Below are 20,190 nucleotides of genomic sequence, written 5' to 3'. Positions count from 1 at the left end.
TGACAAACTATTTTAAAACGTTGTTTTAAAATGACTATCCCATTTTCTAATTTTATTGATTTGAGTCCTCTTCCCTTTTTTCTTGATGAGTCTGGCTAAAAGTTTATCAACTTTGTTTATCTTTTTGAAGAACCAGCTTTTGGTTTCATTGATCTTTGCTATTGTTTTCTTTGTCTCTGTTTATTTCTGCACTGATTTTTATGATTTCTTTCCTTCTACTAACTTTAGGTTTTGTTTGTTCTTCTTTCTCTAGTTGTTTTAGGTGTAAGGTTAGGTTGTTTATTTGAGATATTTCTTGTTTCCTGAAGTAAGATTGTATTGTTATTAACTTCCCTCTCAGAACTGCTGTTGCTGCATCCCATAGGTTTTGGATTGTTGTGGTTTCATTTTCATTTGTCTCTAGGTATTTTCTGATTTCCTCCTTGATTTCTTCGGTGATCTGTTGGTTGTTTGGTAGCATATTGTTTAGTCTCCACATGTTTGTGGGTTTTTTTAGTTTTTTTCTTGTAGTTTATTTCTAATCTCATAGTGTTGTGGTCAGAAAAAATGCTTGATATGATTTCAATTTTCTTAAATTTACGTAGGCTTGCTTTGTTGCCCAGCATGTGGTCAGTCCTGGAGAATGTTCCATGTGCACTTGAGAAGAATGTGTATTCTGCTGCTTTTGGATGGAATGCTCTTTAAGTCTCAATTAAGTCCATCTGATCTAATGTGTCATTTAAGGCCTATGTTTCCTTATTGATTTTCTGTCTGGATGGTCTGTCCATTGATGAAAGTGGGGTGTTAAATTCCCCCACTATTATTGTGTTACTGTCGATTTCACCTTTTATGGCTGTTAGTATTTGCCTCATATATTGAGATGCTCCTGTGTTGAGTGCATATATATTTACACTTGTTATATCTTCTTCTTTGACTGATCCTTTGATCATTATGTAGTGACCTTCTTTGTGTCTTATAACAGTCTTTATTTTTCAAATCTATTTTGTCTGATATGAGTATTGGTACTCCAGCTTTGTTTTGATTTCCATTTGCATGGAATACCTTCATCTGTCCCCTCACTTTCAGTCTGTATGTGTCCCTAGGTCTGAGGTGGGTCTCTTGTAGACAGCATGTATACAGGTCTTGTTTTTGTATTCATTCATCCAGTCTATGTCTTTTGGTTGGAGCTTTTAATCCATTTACATTTAAGGTAATTATCAGTATATGTGTTCCAATTGCCATTTTCTTAATTGTGTTGGGTTTCTTTTTGTATATCTTTTTTCTTCCCTTCCTCTTTTATTCTCTTCTCCTGTGGTTTGATGACCATCTTTAGTGTTGTGTTCGGGTGCTTTTTCTTTTTTGTGTGTGTATCTATTGTAGTTTTTGGGTTTGCTGTTCCTGTGAGGTTTTGATATAGCAGTCTATGTATGTACCAGGTTGTTTTAAGTTGCTAGTCTCTTTCCCACCTAGAGGAGTTCCTTTAGCATTTGTTTCAAAGCTGGTCTGGTGGTGCTGAATTCTCTTAGCTTTTGCTTGTCTGTAAAGCTTTTGATTTCTCCATCAAATCTGAATGAGAGCCTCGCTGGGTAGAGTATTCTTGGTTGTAGGTTCTTCCCTTTCATCACTTTAAATATATCATGCCACTCCCTTCTGGCTTGCAGAGTTTCTGCTGCAAAATCAGCTAATAATCTTATGGGAGTTCCCTTGTGTGTTATTTGTCATTTTTCCCTTGTTGCTTTTAGTATTTTTTCTTTGTTTTTAATTTTTGTCAGTTTGATTACTATGTCTCTTGGTGTGTTCCTCCTTGGGCTTCCTGCCTGGGACTCTGTGCACTTCCTGGACTTGGGTGACTGTTTTCTAAAGATGCAATATTATAAACAACTACAGTTTCTCATCTATCAATCTAACAAGGATATTTAACATTCTTAGTATTCAGCATAAAGTTATACTGATGTTGGCACTCCTTTGAAATGCTTTTAAAAATATAGATTGATACAGCTTTTCCAAAAATCAGGTTTATAATGTCCCCCAACCCTTAAAAATAGCAGATTCCTTTATTTACTATTTCCAGTTCTAGGAATCTACCCAAATGTGAACAATTGTTGAAGTATAAATGCATTTTATAACACACAGCAAGAAAGGATGAGTAAATCATTGTACATCTGGATGATTAGTCATTCAACACATGGAAAAGAGGAATCTCAGGCAAAGGGACCAGTAAGCACAAAGACAAATGCTTTCAATGGTCTTATGGTAAGGCAGTGTTTGGGACTACTCTACTATTAGGTTCATATTGAAGGACAATGTGGAAGGGGGAATGACAGGGTATGTTGGCCTTAAATAATGAAGGATCGTTTCACCATGTTAAGGATTTACATGGTATCCTATAGTCCAAGAAAGATCCTTACAGTTTGTTGTTTTATTTGTTTGTTCTTGTTGGAGTTTTGTTGTTGTTCTTATTGTAAGCATAAGAGGAATGTAAAGGTATAGAAGCATGAGCAGATTTGCAGATGGAAGGACCATGGTAATAAGTAAATCAAAGGTAAGAAAGAGAAAGAACACTCAATAAGGAAGATACTAGAGGAGGCAAATGTGATGAAATCCAAATCATAGGACAGAGTAAGATGATAAACTTCAGTGGTAAGGTTCATACTAATGTAAAATATGGTAGAAATCATCCTTTCCTGATATGAAAGGAGCATTAGCAAATGGGCAGTTGGTCATTCCATGGATTTTCAAAATATACCTTCAGTTTTGGGTTTAAAGCATTTGTTATTTGTCTACTATTAAACTCATCTGTAAGTGGACATCAGCCCAAAATATGTACTCCAAAGCCAAACACAATTGAACTTTTCAGACCTATTGTTTTCAGGTGATGCATAGCATAGCTTTGGTCTTCCTTATAATTTTTTCATTAATTCCTTCACTCTTTTATTCACCTATTTATCAGGAAGATACAAAAATGAAGATCAGTTCTTTACATCTGAGATGATTGTAGTCCTGTAAAGAAAACAAAGTAACGAACTGATAATGCACAAATTACTTTATTAGAGGTACTCACAGAACTAGGCACTGATAATGAGGCAGAGAGGATACATAAGCTGGATGGTCAAGTATGATTTCCTGAGAGAAGCAACACAAGTTAAATTATGATGAAAACTGAAGAAGTAAGGAAAGGAGAGAAAAGAGAGTGAGACCTAGTCCAAACTGGATCTATGATGCACCAAGGAACCTGGGTATAGGAATGAGTGGCTTTTCTGGGCCTGTGAGTAGTTTCAGTATGATGGAATAGAAGGTTGTGTGGGTCAAAAGAAGCAGAAGCAGGTAAGGCTGGAGAGGGAAGCTGACAGGTTATGCAGAGTCCATTGTATCTTGCTAAGGAGATTGGATTTAATTTTTCAAGTAGTCTGTGGAGCCACTCAGGAGAGGAATGTCATGATCACATTTAAATTTCAGGAAGATTTTTAGGTGATCAATTACAGGGGGACAAAGATGGGAATACTGAAAATAGTCTAAAGATGGAGATAATGAGGGGCAAAGTAGGATAGAGACAGTGGGGATAGACGGTGGAAGGCAATTTAAGAAAATCAAGGACTCTATGAATTATATAATACATGGAAAGGGCAAATGATAGTGAATATAAATATGCCACATTTTAAAGTGTAACATTTATTGGATGACGGAAAATGAATCTTGAATAATCCAAATTGGTTCCCATTGTTTCCTCTGAAGAAGTTAGGCTTAGGGGTTCCTCTGTAGAAGTTAGGCTTAGGTTAACAAACCACATTTTTCCATAGAACAGAGAGTCTAAGTGACTTTCCTGAGTGTACACAGTAAGTTGAAGAAGGAAGCAACAACAGAAGTTTTTTCTCTCATACTCAAAGTCCAATACTTTATTTTCAAATGAAGATTGAAAACACTTATCTTTTTAAATTAGAAATAACAGTCAGTGCCGCACTAGAGTGTGAACTTTTTAGTTGTACGTTTATTCTGAAATGTGAAGACCAGTGAGAAATGGTCTTAATTAGTGTACATTTCAAATTTTCGTGACTTAGCATGAAAGACAGAAGAGGGAAGGTCATTTTAATGTCTGACATTTCCACAAACTACCAGCCATTCTTCAAAGTCTAGGCTAACAAAAATTGAACAACAAATAAAATCACACACACACAAAAACTGGTAACTGTGTGAATGGTAACTATGTGTGGCAATGATTTCACAATATGTACATATATAAAATAATCATGTTGTACACCTTAAACATACATAATGTTATATGTCAATTATATCTCAATAAAGCTAGGGAAAAAACAGTAAAAACTTAAATAAACACCAAGCTGACTTTATAATGTTTAGCATTTTCTCCAGTCGTGGTCTGTGGACCATCCTGTGAGAATTCCTTTCTTTAATTAAGCACTTACTATGTGCCAAAAATATATGTCAAAATATTCTAGAGACAGATAATCAAGCAGGAGACTCATTTATCACTCATGTGATAAACGGGGCTTCCCTGGTGGTGCAGTGGTTGAGAGTCTGCCTGCCGATGCAGGGGCGGTCCGGGAAGATCCCACATGCCGCGGAGCCTGTACTTCCGGAGCCTGTGCTCCGCAATGGGAGAGGCCACAACAGTGAGAGGCCCGTGTACAACCCCCCCACCCAAAAAAATGTGATAAACCTTTAAGTCAGGTAAATCTAGTTTCAAGTTCCATCTTTTCCATCTAATTTATATTCAGTCTTAAATGATTTATTTACTTCTCTAAGCCCCCGTTTCTTTATATATAATATGAGGAAAATAGTCTCTATCTTCCCTTTTTTGTGAGTATAGAAGTAAATGAGATAATGTGTGTGAAACTGTCTAGAATAAATCCAAGTACAAATCAGTTATTCAATAAATGTAAATTTTTCTTCCTTTTGATGGTTTAGGATTAACGTATTGGTGGTATTGTATATTCATGGTAGTAAAATTATATCTGTGACCCAGGTACACAGAAGATGTAAATATTTGCACTAAAATGGTCATTGTTGCTAATCAGTATATATTCTCCCAAAGAGTGTAGTTGAAATAATACTCATGAGAGAATTCAGAAACTTGGATCCTCTTGCTGGTATTGCCACTAAATATAGCTGTGTGACTTTGAACAAGTAATATAAACCATTTTGAGCTTCAGTTTTCCTCATATGCCAAATCTAGCCATTGAACTAGATGGACTCATAAATACCTTTCTGGCTCTGAAACTCTATGACTCTATTTCCTTATGATTCAGTAGACAACTTTGGAATAGAGCCTGTCAACTTGCATTGTTGTGTGATTTTTTTTTCCCTTCTGGTTGCCATGTTCTATGAATAAATTTCCTTTTCATCAGTCAACTTGTGGAAATAGCATTCTCTACTTAATACTGTATCCTCTAATCTGGCTTTTTGTTTCCTTTGGTCCAGGAGTGTTGCCTTTCCTCCTGATGTATGCAAGCCAATGTTAAAACTTAAAATCGGGGGAAGGGTATCACTTCTTAGCCAAAGAAAAACAAGACTAAGTTTCTGTCTGTTTGTTTATTTTTAATTTTGGTTGAAATATAGTTGATTTACAATGTCGTGTTAGTTTCAGGTGTACAGCAAAGTGATTCAGATATATAGATATATATATATTCTTTTTTTTTTACATTCTCTTCCACTCTAGGTTATTACAAGATAATGAGTATAGTTCCCTGTGCTATACAGTAGGTCCTTGTTGGTTATCTATTTTATATACAGTAGTGTGTATATGTTAATCCCAAACTCCTAATTTATCCCTCCCCCCCTTTCCCCTTTGGTAACCATAAGCTTGTTTTCTATGGAACAAGACTACATTTTAATGATTCATATGAATTATTGTAAGTGTGATGAAGTCAGGGCCTTGGGAAGTCACCATATGAACAAAATATATAAAGAAGAACCAGTGAATACAAGCATTATCAAAAGGGAGAGAAATTGTTTTATAGCAACATCATTTAGTATAGTTTTGGGGAAAGGACCTTGACATTTTTCTGGGAGATAAGATCTCCTACTTCCCATATCTATTTCACTGGCATCCACCAAAATTCTTGGAACCACAGCTTGACTTATGCCATTACTGGAAAATTTTATTTAACATATTAGAAGTCAGTATGGTACCAAATGTTAATAGTGATTATATTTTAGAGGGAGACGTACAAGTGTTCTATATTTGAAAAGTATTTTAACTTCTCTTTTTGTTAGTGTTTGTATATGAACACAAATACTGTTTTTAAATTGGAAATGAAAACAATTTTAATTTTGAAAATTATGTTAAAATTCTGGAGTATAGATGAGAAGAGTAATATATATGGGAGTTAGGAGATTTGGGGTCATGTTACAGCTCTAGCACTACCTGAGTGATATTAAGCAGGAAATATGTTTTTCGTTTAAACAAACACATAAAAATGCAACTTATAGTTTTGTAGTCTAGTTCTGAGTATTCTATCATTAGTGTCAAGTGTAGTGTATGTGTGCATGGGCGGGGGGAGAGGGAGAAAATGAGTATGTATTTTGGACAATGAAAATCATTTGAACCTGTGGTATCGTGCAGTAAATTTTGGATTCATAGTGTTTTAGATACAAAGTTGGATTTAAATCCCAGCTCTGAGGATTTGTAAACTGAATTTTTTTTCCCTCATTTGTAGAATATGATTACTTATACTTAATTATATGGATGTTCTTTAAAGTTTGAATAACTTAGATATGTATAATATCTTGCATAAGGTAGTAACTGATAGTTCTTATTATGTTTAGTGAATTATATAAATGATCAGACTGAACAACATGGTCTTGAGTCAAAAGCATGTGATCCTATAAAGAATTGAGAGGGATTTTTCTATTGTGATTAAGAATTGTTTAGAAAAACAGTTCAAAATTAGGGTCCCATAATTATTTCTTAAGTACTGGTATCCTTTGGCATAAATGTATGGCTCCTAAATATGATGATTTTAAAAAATAAAAAACATTTATTTGAAGTTTAAAAATGGAAACAGTGGTTCCATTAATTTGTAGTCCATTAATTCAACAAGTATTCATTCAACAAACAATTATCAAGCAGCCACTAGATGGCAAGTTCTGAGGGGCTTCATTGGGTATTAAGGATATAAAGATAAATTACATGGTCTGTTCTGTTTGGAGTTTGTAGTCTGATGGAGGAGACAGACATGGAGGGAGGAATAACAAAATAGTACAGTGACAGTAATAAGAACTAAGAACAAAGCATTGCTGCCAGGGAGACAGAAGGAACTAATTATAAAAATGAGTGAAGCTAAGTTTTAAGGCAGTTCAGTTTGGGACAGGAAAATAATTCCCTTTCCAGGAATGTTATATTTGTATGGATATTCTTGCCCTTATTCTTGGCATATATCATTTTACCGAAGTATTGTGTGAATGGGGCTTTCATGCTTTTTAAGCTTCGATGACTGAGATCATTAACAATAATCCTACTTACCTTTTAAACATGTACATACATTCACATTAGTGAAACAGATTGTATTTCTTGTTGTAATTTAAATAATTCCAACGTAAAAGGATGACTTTTTTCAATTTTTGTGTATTTTAGTTAGCACACCTTCTGAGAGTTAAATATTTTAACAACTACAGTTAAAATGCAGTTTTCAGCTTAACACATATTTATTAGTACCTTTTGTGTTCCTTAATTCACCTCCCAAAACACACATTGTATCAACTTTCTAATGAAACATATTTAACATGTTTAACAGAACATACATGTTAAAAATAAAAATTGAAGTGTTTGTACAGGGAATCAGAAGATTTAGTGCAGAGCTCACAAACTGACAGCCTCAGGGCCCAAACCAGGTGGCAGATATGTTTTCTTTCGCATTTTTCGTCACAAGCCCATGAAAGCCTGTCCCCTTTAAATGGGGAAATAGCCCAGCAAAATTGCCCATTTTTCAGAGTTATGTTAACCTGTGGTCCAGGGGCCTGTGAATTTTCAGGACTTGATTTAAACGCTCAGCAGCGCTCCTAGAAGACTGAGAGATCAAATACCATTGTAAACAGGTTCTCAATTCACCTACACAGAGTAACCGTCATTATTATTATGGTTAGCTTGACTAATTGCATTAAAGATATCAACCCTATACAAGCAACTAAATGTAATCAAGTTCCATACATTGTAGAATAAAGATATAAGTAAATATTTTAGAACAGTGCAGCAGAAGCAATTAGTTCTGCCAAAGAAATCATGTGAAACATTGCAATGGATATTAACCTTTGAGTTTTAAGAAAAAGTAGGATTTTTTGAGGTTGGAGGCTGGAGTGTCTTAGGTAGTCATTTCAGGCAGAGGTATCATCATAAATAAAGGGACACAGACAGAAAAGTACATGGAGTAGTCTGATGCCATTGGGATCTAAGACAGGCAAACGTATAGAGAAAAAATTCTGGAAAGTAAGGGTAGGGGCAAATTATGAAAGCCCTTGGACTGATATCACTGAAGGTTTTTGGTTAGGATAGTATCGTGGTCAAATGTGCATATTAATAAGATGATACCATCCTTGAAACAGAGAATGATCAAGCTGGAGTCCTTGTGTTACAGAACTGGTTAGAGCAATGTTTTTCAGTACTGTTTAAAAAAATGCATAGCAAGAAATACAACTTATATCATGATATACTCCTGCTATTGCTTCCTCAGCTACAATTACTACACACACACGTAAATCTGAAATAAATTTCCATAAAATTATGTGCATGGAACACTGTCATTTTCTATTATAGACAGTTTTGTTCTTTTTCATTCTTTAAAAGTTGCAGATCAATTTATGATCCACCAATTGTTCCAGCTAACAGTCTGAAAAATAGTTAATTAGGAAATTATTCCAATGATAGTTCAAAAAAACATGGTGATACCTAAGCTGAGAAAATATCAATAGAAATAGAGAAGAGAGAGTATATTCAGGAGGAATTTTCTGAGATGAATTTTTAGGGCTTTGTGATGAATCAGATATGGAAGATGAAAGAATTATGGAGATCAAGGGCTTTCCGCCAGTCAAAATGTTATTTTCTACTAAACAGAGTATGAGAAAGATCCACTTAAAATAAATATGATGTAATGAATGTGAAGTTGCCTTGGCCTGCCTTGTGATATTAGAAAATGAAACATTCATTTTTATCCACTCATGATATGATACTTTTCTGAATGCTTGATGGTATCAGAATACCTAACTCTTCTGAACATTATACCAACTGTCTTTCCAGGACCAAGTGTCAAGTAAATTATATATACTAAATTAGAAATCATTTTTCAATCTTGGATTATACTTTCCAAAAAATGAAAAGAAAAAAAAATTTATAATTTAGAGTGACAAATCAAAAATATTTTTGTTTTCTTAAACAAAGAAGTTAAATGTCAACGCACTGTTACTGTGACAGGTTTGCTGGTGTAATCACTAAAAGTTAGAAAACTCAAGTATGTTTCCCACAGCCACTGTGATGACCGCATTGTACTTAGTTTATTAACACCATGAATTGCAAAGAGAAAATGTTATAGTCCTTCTGCCTTGGTTTTCTGGCATGGGTAATTAAAGTATCAGCCATAATATTTCATGAATGCTGTTTCTTTCCTTTTAATGTACAACATAATTTTTAAGACCATAAATTCCATGCTAAATCAGTTCTCTTCCCTCTGTAAAACAGTACTAACTGCTCAGCAACCACTGATCAATGGAGTAGTCCAGTTCCCTGACTAGGACAAGAGTACTTGAAAATACATTCTAAGATCTTGCTTGGTTTCCCACCCCCATGTCTGAAATATCCCAATAATGAATTTTTACCCAAGACAATGAACAGGAAATTTCTCAACAGCTGCCAGAATTTTCTCTTCATACCCTCTTCAGAAAAGTTAAAATGATCCTTCATTTTTAATTACAAAGGAAGGATTTAGAGAGTATCCTTAATATTCCTTTATTTGAATTTTCCAGAAACTTAACATTTATAATAATTCAAATAAATATTAGTCTTGCTACTATATATATTCACTTTTGTGAAAAAGAAAACAATCACGTGCATGCAAGTTTATTTGATTTAAGCACAACATATCCATTCCTTGGCATACCTTTCCCTCTCCCCCCAAACAAACTAAGTTATTGAATAATATCTGTGCAGTTGTAGCAAATTTGCCCAATGACTCTATTTTGATTTTGACTGAAGTGTGGGAATGCCATAGTCTAACATATTTCTCTGGTATTTGGATCTTCGTTTTCTAGAATGAGTTTAATTTTTTTTTCATTCTGTGATTTCCGTAGAAATAATATGACACTGTTCTTCTCACCCTTGCCAAATATGTAAACAAATCTGCGTTTGTGAAAAACGTCTCTCTTCTGTTTAATCACTTAGTTATTTTCATGATATGTGTCATTTTTGTATTTATTTCTATCAACTTGAGGATTTGTTTATTTTGTTTACTACATAATGATATACCACATATAAGTCATCTGTTAACCCTAAGCTTCATATTTCAAAAAGTCACATCAATTAGATATTCAGTCCTTTTACCAGCATTTTTTGAAAATTCTTTCCCTCAAGAGATCTGAAATATAAGTATTATTTTTATGTGTTAGATACCTATTGTTTAATAACTGCTCAGGATTTGGAGAATGTCATGGCTGAATGGCCTTGTATAATATGCTTAAGACCAAATGGTAAGGCATTCCTTCTCTTACAGGAAGGTTGGGGTGAAACATGAACATACAGACATTTTTCGCTGATTCTGAAAGAAATCAATGTATAAGTAGTTTTTCGCTGATTCTGAAAGAAATCAATGTATAAGTAGTGTCAATTAAAACTCCTGTCCTGGAGTCATTTTTAAATAGTTATGCTTTTATTTTATATGTGCCATGTCCTTGGACATATTTCCTAATCACCTTGACCTAGTTCCTTACCTCTAAGTGGAGATAATACTACTCCTTACCTCAAAGTATTGAAAAATTATTGGTTTCGGGTCTACTAGCCTCACCTCAAGAAAGTCAAAGAGGCTCATAGGTTGCATGTTTCAGCTTCCCCTAGAAGTTTTGAGAGGGTAACCACAAAGCCTAAAACAAAACCAGGTATTAGAGATTCTTTGTTCTCTTTCTTGGCTCTTCAAGCTCAAAAACAGGATGGGAGCAGATAGGAACCATATGCTTCCTCTGAGGGCAGAATGGAGAAGAGGTTATCTCTCGTTTCATAGTCAGTTGACAAATGTGGTTCCATTGGCAACGATGGTTTGGGCTGAGGGATTTCAGTGTTAGTACAGATAAATACACAATGAGATTGGCCAACAAAAAAAGGATGTGTTTGGAAAATTGTGTGATGGGAACTTGTCTGAACATTAACTAATGGTGAGAAAGAATAGAGATAAGGCTGTAGTGCACTCAGTATTGTTCCCTTCTCATTTAATCTATGTTGTATGTGTAAAGAAGTAATTAACCACGTCCTATATCACAGTACATGCTGTCGTACCTCAGTATCTCAGATGACTAGTTCTATAGGTAGCACAAATGTGGGATACATAAACATGTAGCTAATTGAATGAGTATTATCTTATCGCTATTACTAATAATAATTGTCAAGATCATGTTTTGGCCAGGTTATATCATTGTAAATTAGCACAAATAGTAAGATAGCTGGAAAAAGAATTCTGAGTACTGTGCAGTATTTGCGCAATGAACTCTCAAAGCATATCTGTTGAGCTATTGAAAGAGGGACCTCCTAGCTGCTTAGACTGTTGAGCCATGATTTAAGGGACATGCAGAGAATACTAACAAATCTAAGAGATATGTCTTGCTAGAGAACTGAGTGGTCTTGAGCTATTATACATGAAATAAACACATCTTTCCTTAAATAATTAAGTGAATTAAAATTTATTAAAAACATTTTATATGGCTGTGAAATAAATGAAAGTGCCTTCAGTTCTGCATAAAAGGAATGTTGAGAGGCAATCACATCTAGTTTGAGATCACAGAGGAAATTTCAGAGGTCTAGAGCAGGGGTCCCCAACCCCTGGGCCGTAGACCGCTACTGATCCGCGGCCTGTTAGGAACTGGGCCGCACAGCAGGAGGTGAGTGGCAGTTGAGCAAGCAAAGCTTCATCTGCAGCTCCCTATCTCTCCCTATCACTCCCCATCACTCTCATTACCACCTGAACCATCCTCCCCCCCACCCCATCTGTGGAAAAATTATCTTCTACGAAACCAGTCCCTAGTGTCAAAAAGGTTGGGAACCACTGGTCTAGAGTACAAGTGGAGCTAGCTGCCTTCCCAAGGATTTTTAATCAGTGATGGAAAATAAAAACAAACAAATTGAAAATCGGGCAGCTTAGAGTAAACAGGGAGTTTGGCCATCAGACCTAATTCTGTGTATATGTTTTCATGTTTTTGATATGTCAAAATAGTTGGTCAGTACAAAAATTTAATTTGGCTAAAGAAACAGAACTTGAGTGTATTAAATATTCTGGTGCCCTCAGTAGTTTTGACTCACAGATATCCATCATTTAAAAATTGGGAACTTCACTTTTATGAGATTAAGAATAACATGTGAAATAATGCTTCATAAATGCTTGCTACACATTCTGGATACTTCTGATGATTGTAATCCCTGAGAAGATTTTTTAAAAAGGAAAGTTAAGAATGTGTGATTGCAAATCTATTTATAATCTTGCTCAATCAGCAGTATTGCTACTAGTAACGCTGTGAAGTTCACAACAAGTCTACTGAATTGCTGGAGTGTAACACAGCTGGTTGGTTATTTTGGCTTCCTTAATGCTTGCCCTGATTATGTGACATTCAGCTAATTATATGACTAGATATCTAACTCAACTACAGAGAAATTAATTTGCTGGCCACATGTGGACATGATGTTAATCTTTCCTTCCAGTGAAAAATTAGACATAGTCACTCCAAGGAAAATGAACAAGCAGGCTGTGGAGCCAGCATAGTTCATATTTTACAGTGTGTCCTTCTGTCATGCTATTTATTTCCTTTACCTCTGTTTCCATCCCTCACAAACTCTGGTTGGGCTGTGCTCAGGTCATAAAAACTTTATAGTAAAGCTCAGGTGGATTGATTACTCTTTGATCTCCTGGTGCTCTTTCAGTTTACATCACAGCCATTTAGCATTCTTTGACTACATCAAATATATTGGCTCCTCTCCTAGATCCAACCCTATTCTCCAGAAATATTGTTATTCTGTTCGTTTCCTTTTGCTTCCAAGGTGGAAATCCCTGTCTTTCAGCACCCAATTTTATTGATGACTATCTTATTAGCTCTTAAATGGCATATGGCCAGACAATCCTGTTTCAGAAACATGCTGAATCAGTCCTAAAAGAGTGGGTGTTAGCAAACATGGGTGTGGAGGGGCTTTTAAATATGTCATAAGAAAAAGTAATGAAAAGCATAAAGTAATTAAGTGATTTTTTTTCCTGAAAAGATAATTCATTGGGATGTTATTTTGGCTTTCTTTAACAGGGTTGGCTCTGATTATTTTTATAATTATAGAGAAAATGAAGTATAGATATTTTTTCCTATGGTGGAAATCCTCTGAAAAGAATCACTGAGGAATTATTACAGCAAACAGATCTGTCTGAAGCCATCTCCCCTGACAGGAACGTGTTAACTGTCATGTTAACAAGTGTTGTTTATTTTTTACCTGAGGAATGAGAAGTGTTTGTACCAATGTTGTTCAGAAAGCATTTCCTCACAGTATCCAAATTCATCTTATAATCAGCTTGCTTAGAATTTTAGACTATTTTTAAAGCTGGTGTGGAGCACATTTTAGGACTTCAAAAATTATCATATCCTCAGTCTTCCATGAGTTCCACTATAAGATGTTCAGTTTGCTTCTGTTCACATGTAGCTGTTGTTTCCCAGGGCAGTCCCATTCCTAATATTCTTACTGTGAGGTGAGTGAATAATAACTAATCTCCAGTAGTGCATGGATCATGGATAGAGACAAATAAATACTCTATCATATAATATAGTGGGTATAATTAAAGTTATATAACTTGAAATGATTGTTTCTAAATAATATGTGTTAACTTTTGTTATCTCTCAGTAGTGCATGGATCAAGGATAGAGACAAATAAATACTCTATCATATAATATAGTGGGTATAATTAAAGTTATATAACTTGAAATGATTGTTTCTAAATAATATGTGTTAACTTTTATTTGTTTTCTCTCAGTAGGTTATCCTAGATAACATAGACTTTGCTTAATTGTGTAAGATGAAAGATACTTGTTGCGTTAGATAAATGTTGTCAAGATCTAGGAAGTAATAAGATATATTAATTAAGAGAGATAAGGAAGGATATATAAACCAGTAATTTTAATAGCAGAGCACACACTTTACTTTCTAACTAAATTTAACTTGTTTGAGAATTTAATTAATGTGGCAAAATGCACAAGGAAGAGAAATGTGAGAAACTTTCATAATGCAGTCAAACCTGCAAAAATGCAGAAAGAGGAAATTAGTTTCTCTTCCCTTCCCTTGAAAGGCTGATATAAACAATGAAAAAGAAAAGAAAAAAATCTGTGTGTGTGAGTGTTTTCATGAATGTATAGATTCAATTGGTTTTTCTCCAAATTAGTAAAGTCTTGTTTGTTAAAAATCTAATTTTTCACTTATCAACTAATTAAAATGTGCCCTTTTTAGCAAGTTAAAATATTGTAAAATTAAAAAGCTATTTTTTAAGTTACATCAAATCCAAAGGTCTATGTGACAGAATCAAAGAAGCATCACAAATTGGTTGAAGGCAAAATTCAAGGTGCTTTCCAAAGCTTTCTTGTAATACAGGAATGAAATCAGGTTACGAGAATAAAATCTGACCCAGGTACTTTCTGAGGCCCTGGAGCTTTGGTAGTGAGAACAGGGCAACAAATTCTGTCCCTTCTCCACAAACGCACATGGCCTCTTAGTAGGGAAAACAGGCATTTTGAGGAACAGAAAGATATTTGATCCTATAGTAGAGGCTTTTCTGCATTAGCTAACATCTCAAAAAGGCATATTAAATGTGATAACTCCATTTTTCTTCCTTTTCCTTCACATTTAGGCCTATAGAAGGCAATTACAAATATGTCTGTGGAAAACGTCATGAGTTATATTTTTCCCTTAACCTCAGGGTACAGAAAAGCCATCTCCACTTACTTATGTTCATAAGCTTGTCGAAATGACTTAAGCTTGACAAGTGGTGCAGATTGGAGTATCAGGTCAAATGTGGTTTACTTACTTATGGAACAGCATGTGGTTTAGACTGCCTACTACGTGGCAGAGCTCTTGTGAATTTACCATCATAAATTCACCTATTAGGAATTCATATCATGTGGTTTTATGAAGATAACAGCAATGAGTATTCTTCGACAGCAGAGTGAATTAATATAAATGACAATTTGAGCCCCATTACTAGGAGTGCACATCTTTATTGAAGACAGCATTCCTGAATGTGTGTTGACTTACTGAAAATGTAATTTTACCAGGCAGATTATCTTTTTTTTTTCCACCTGGTGAAAAAAAAAATGCTCATTCCCCATTCTTCTCTTCATGCACACCATTTTAGGAGTGACGGTTTCATATTTACTTTTCATTTGTCCATTAATTTTTTCCTCTTCAGGTGTAATCTAGCCCCTGTGGTGGAGTTTGCTGCAGATGTGGGAACTAAATCAGATTTTATTACCATGAATCCATCAGTTGTACAAAGAGCATTTGGAGGCTTTCGGAATGAGAGTGACAGAGAAAAATTTGTGCATAGACTTTCCATGCTGAATGACAGTGTCCTTTGGATCCCTGCTTTCATGGTCAAAGGAGGAGAGAAGCACGTGGAGTGGGTTAATGCGTTAATCCTTAAGAATAAACTGAAAGTGCGAACTGCCTATCCATCACTGAGACTTATTCATGCTGTCAGAGGGTAAGTGTCTGGAAAGGACCAGTCTGTCCTTGGCACATGGTACACATAACTACACATTTTCCCTAGACAGGAAGGAGCCTCAGTAATTTCCCAATGGATATATGTTTCCATTGTTTTATAATGACTGCTCTGTTTACCAACTTGAATTTCGTTTATGTGCTGTATTATTTTAGCTCATTCTCTTTCTTGAAAAAGCAAATATTTGAACTTGGCACTTATTTATATCTGCTCATGAAGAAACTACTGATTTTTATATTTTGCTACGTTAAAGAGTAATAAGAATTCATAGTATAATTCATGAATTTGGGGTAAAAACTACCAACAGAAGTGCTAAATGGCTAGTGGGCAATCTTGTGGAAGCTTAAACGTTAGATGTATTTAAGGAGCAATTAAGTCCCATCTGTAGTTAAGAGGCCAACTAGTGGTAGAGAAGGCTGGCTGAGATATGCCTTAATGCTTCCCCCCAGAAGTCAAAGATGACATTTTTATGAATTAAGTCAACATTTCCCTTTTATTAATACAAGCTCAAAAGAAAGACCTAAGAAGCAGACTCTTGTTTAAAAGTGGTAAATGACCAAAAGGCTAAATTCAGTCATGCATACATATAAGTGTGTGAGATATGTAACACAAAGATAAGCAATACTGTATATTTATTAGATATCTACTTAATGTCAAATGCTGTAGATTCACAATGGAAGAGCTGATCACTGCTTTAAAGGAATGCATAGGCTTTATGGTAGAAACAGAGGCATGTATAGCTAGGTAAGGTATAAACAAATGGTAAGGGGGTGTATTGTCCGAAGTGTAGAATTTGTTCCTCAGGTTAGCAAAGAAGTCCTAAAAATCTAAAATTTGAACTAAACCTTTAAAGCAGAAAATGATTTTAAAGAACTTTAAGCGATTCTCAGGGGGAAAAAGACAGGGAGAGAGAAAAGAAACCAGAAGGAAATGTATTGCCTCATTAGAGCAAACTGATGCAAGAAAATAATTAAATTCACTGTAGACTTGTGGAATAATGGAGTCCATTGTGGTGCATTGGAATACAAAGTTGGAAAAATAACTTGTGATCTGGTTGGGAAGATAATCATGAAGCACAATTAGATATGTGAATTTAGGAGAGTAAATCTTGTAACTACAGACTCTGTTGACAAGCAGAGATGCTAGAGATATGAAGGCCATTTAGGCTTTTGATTAATTTACTCATAAGATGATAAAGACATAGGGCAAAATCAGTGGACCTAAAAAGGATTGGGCAAGTTCAGGGGACCAAGTAAATACAATGGCTAGAACTCCTAAAAGGAAAAGCTGTCAAAACCCAGAGTTAAAAATAGTTTGCTTTATATACTGTCACTGGGACTGGACTAAAGTGTTTTCATTTTGTTTTGTTTTGTTATTGAGATATTTTCCTTCAAGGATTTACCATTTCCTTGTTTAAACCTTGAGACAGTTTTTTGAATTGTTATTCTGCACGCAACTAAATTGCATTCTTATAATTAGATCCTGGTTATTCAACATTCATTCTCTTGACATTTGGCATGAATTTCCAACAAAGTAACATAAAATAATGCATTTGGAAGGTAAGCAATTTTTTTAAGCAACAGAGTCCTGAAATTACAATTTGCGTCTGAAAAAAAAAAGATGCGTTCTTGATAGAGAGCAGGTTCATAACATGTTGTTCTAAGAACACATCTTTTTAATTTTTTTAAGTTTTTATTGATTACAATGTACTGCAGATATTTTTCCCAGTCTGTGGTGTGCCTTTTCACTCTCGTAATGTTGTCTTTTGATGAACAAGAATTTAATTTTAACAAAATCTAATTTGTCTATAGTTGTGCTTCTTTTAAAAACTGTGGTAAAGTTTACACATAACATAATTTACCATCTCAACCATTTTTAAGTGTACAATTTAGTGCTTTTAAGTACATTCATATTGTTGTACAACTATCACTAACATCGATATCCAGAACTCTTTTCCTTTTGCAAAACCGAAACTCTATACTACCTGTTAAACAATTACTTCCCATTCCCTTCTCCCCCTAGTCGTTGGAAATCACGATTCTACTGTCTTTATGATTTTGACTACTCCAAGTACCTTATATAAGTGGAATCATACGGTATTAGCCTTTTTATGACTGGCTTATTTCACTTAGCATAATGTACATTGTTTCTTGTGGGTTTTTTTAAATTTAAATTTTATTTTGTTTGACATTAGTATAGCCACTCCTGTTCTTGTATTACCATCATTTTTTTTTTTTTTGGTTTTGTGTATGTGTATGGTGAAACATTTGAATTTCTTTCTTTCTTTAAAAAAATTATATACTTTTTGAGATATTTATTGTCTAACAAATTGGTTTATTATTATGGTGAACCTAAAAAATAACATATCTGACATAGTGAAGTGTATTTTTTTATGTTTCTTTTTTCTTATCAGTGATCCATTTTATACACATCAGTGTATACATGTCAATCACAATCGCCCAATTCATCACACCACCACCACCACCACCCCCACTGCTTTCCCCCCTTGGTGTCCATACGTTTGTTCTCTACATCTGTGTCTTAATTTCTCTCCTGCAAAACAGTTCATCTATACCATTTTTCTAGGTTCCATATATATGCGTTAATATACGATATTTATTTTTCTCTTTCTGACTTACTTCACTTTGTATGACACTCTCTAGATCCATCCACGTCTCTACAAATCACCCAATTTCGTTCCTTTTTATGGCTGAGTAATATTCCATTGTATATATGTACCATATCTTCTTTATCCATTCATCTGTCGATGGGCATTTAGGTTGCTTCCATGTCCTAGCTATTGTAAATAGTGCTGAAATGAACATTGGGGTGAATGTGTCTTTTTGAATTATGGTTTTCTCTGGGTATAGCCCAGTAGTGGGATTGCTGCATCATATGGTAATTCTATTTTTAGTTCTTTAAGGAACCTCCATACTGTTTTCCATAGTGGTGGTATCAATTTACATTCCCACCAACAGTGCAAGAGTTCCCTTTTCTCCACATCCTCTCCAGCATTTGTTGTTTGTAGATTTTCTGATGATGCCCATTCTAACTGGTGTGAGGTGATACCTCACTGTAGTTTTGATTTGCATTTCTCTAATAGTTAGTGATGTTGAGCAGCTTTTCATGTGCTTCTTGGCCATCTTTATGTCTTCTTTGGAGAAAAGTCTATTTAGATCTTCTGCCCAGTTTTGGATTGGGATGTTTGTTTTTTTAATATTGAGCTGCATGAATGTTTATATATTTTGGAGAGTAATCCTTTATCTGATGATTCATTTGCAAATATTTTCACCCATTCTGAGGGTTGTCTTTTTGTCTTGTTTATGGTTTCCCTTGCTGTACAAAAGCTTTTAAGTTTCATTAGGTCCCATTTGTTTATTTTTATTTCCATTACTATAAGAGGTGGATCAAAAAATATCTTCCTGTGATTTATGTCAAAGAGTGTTCTTCCTATGTTTTCCTCTAAGAGCTTTATAGTGTCCGGTCTTACATTTAAGTCTCTAATCCATTTTGAGTTTATTTTTGTGTATGGTGTTAGGGAGTGTTCTAATTTCATTCTTTTACATGTAGCTGTCCAGTTTTCCCAGCACCACTTATTGAAGAGACTGTCTTTTCTCCATTGTATATCTTTCCCTCCTTTGTCATAGATTAGTTGACCATAGGTGCATGACTTTTTCTCTGGGCTTTCTATCTTGTTCCATTGATCTATGTTTCTGTTTTTGTGCCGGTACAGTATTGTCTTGATTACTGTAGCTTTGTACTATAGTCTGAAGTCAGGGAGTCTGATTCCTCCAGCTCCGTTTTTTTCCCTCAAGACTGCTTTGGCTATTTGGGGTCTTTTGTGTCTCCATACAAATTGTAAGACTTTTTGTTCTAGTTCTGTAAAAACTTTGGTAAGTTGATAGGGATTGCACTGAATCTGTAGATTGCTTTAGGTAGCATAGTCATTTCCACAATATTGATTCTTCCAATCCAAGAACATGGTATATCTCTCCATCTGTTGGTATCATCTTCAATTTCTTTCATCAGTGTCTTATAGTTTTCTGCATACAGGTCTTTTGTCTCCCTAGGTAGGTTTATTCCTATGTATTTTATTCTTTTTGTTGCAGTGGTAAATGGGAGTGTTTCCTTAATTTCTCTTTCAGATTTTTCATCATTAGTGTATAGGAATGCAAGAGATTTCTGTGTATTAATTTTGTATCCTGCAACTTTATCAAATTCATTGATTAGCTCTAGTAGTTTTCTGGTGGCATCTTTAGGATTCTCT

At 34.8% G+C, this 20,190-nt stretch overlaps 1 protein-coding gene across 2 annotated transcripts in view; it reads left to right on the top strand.

Annotated features, from left to right (window-relative positions):
• Window positions 1-20,190, top strand: part of ST8SIA4 (ST8 alpha-N-acetyl-neuraminide alpha-2,8-sialyltransferase 4) — a 103,889-nt gene that overhangs the window by 23,154 nt on the left and 60,545 nt on the right. For both annotated transcript variants that reach the window (XM_030848505.2, XM_030848514.2), the window contains exon 4: window positions 15,612-15,905. In XM_030848505.2, the coding sequence (XP_030704365.1) occupies window positions 15,612-15,905 (294 nt within the window). The remainder of the gene's footprint in view (window positions 1-15,611; window positions 15,906-20,190) is intronic.

This window comes from Globicephala melas, chromosome 3 (assembly GCF_963455315.2).
Source record: "Globicephala melas chromosome 3, mGloMel1.2, whole genome shotgun sequence".
NCBI lineage: Eukaryota > Metazoa > Chordata > Mammalia > Artiodactyla > Delphinidae > Globicephala > Globicephala melas.
This window is presented reverse-complemented; position numbering and strand designations above follow the sequence as displayed.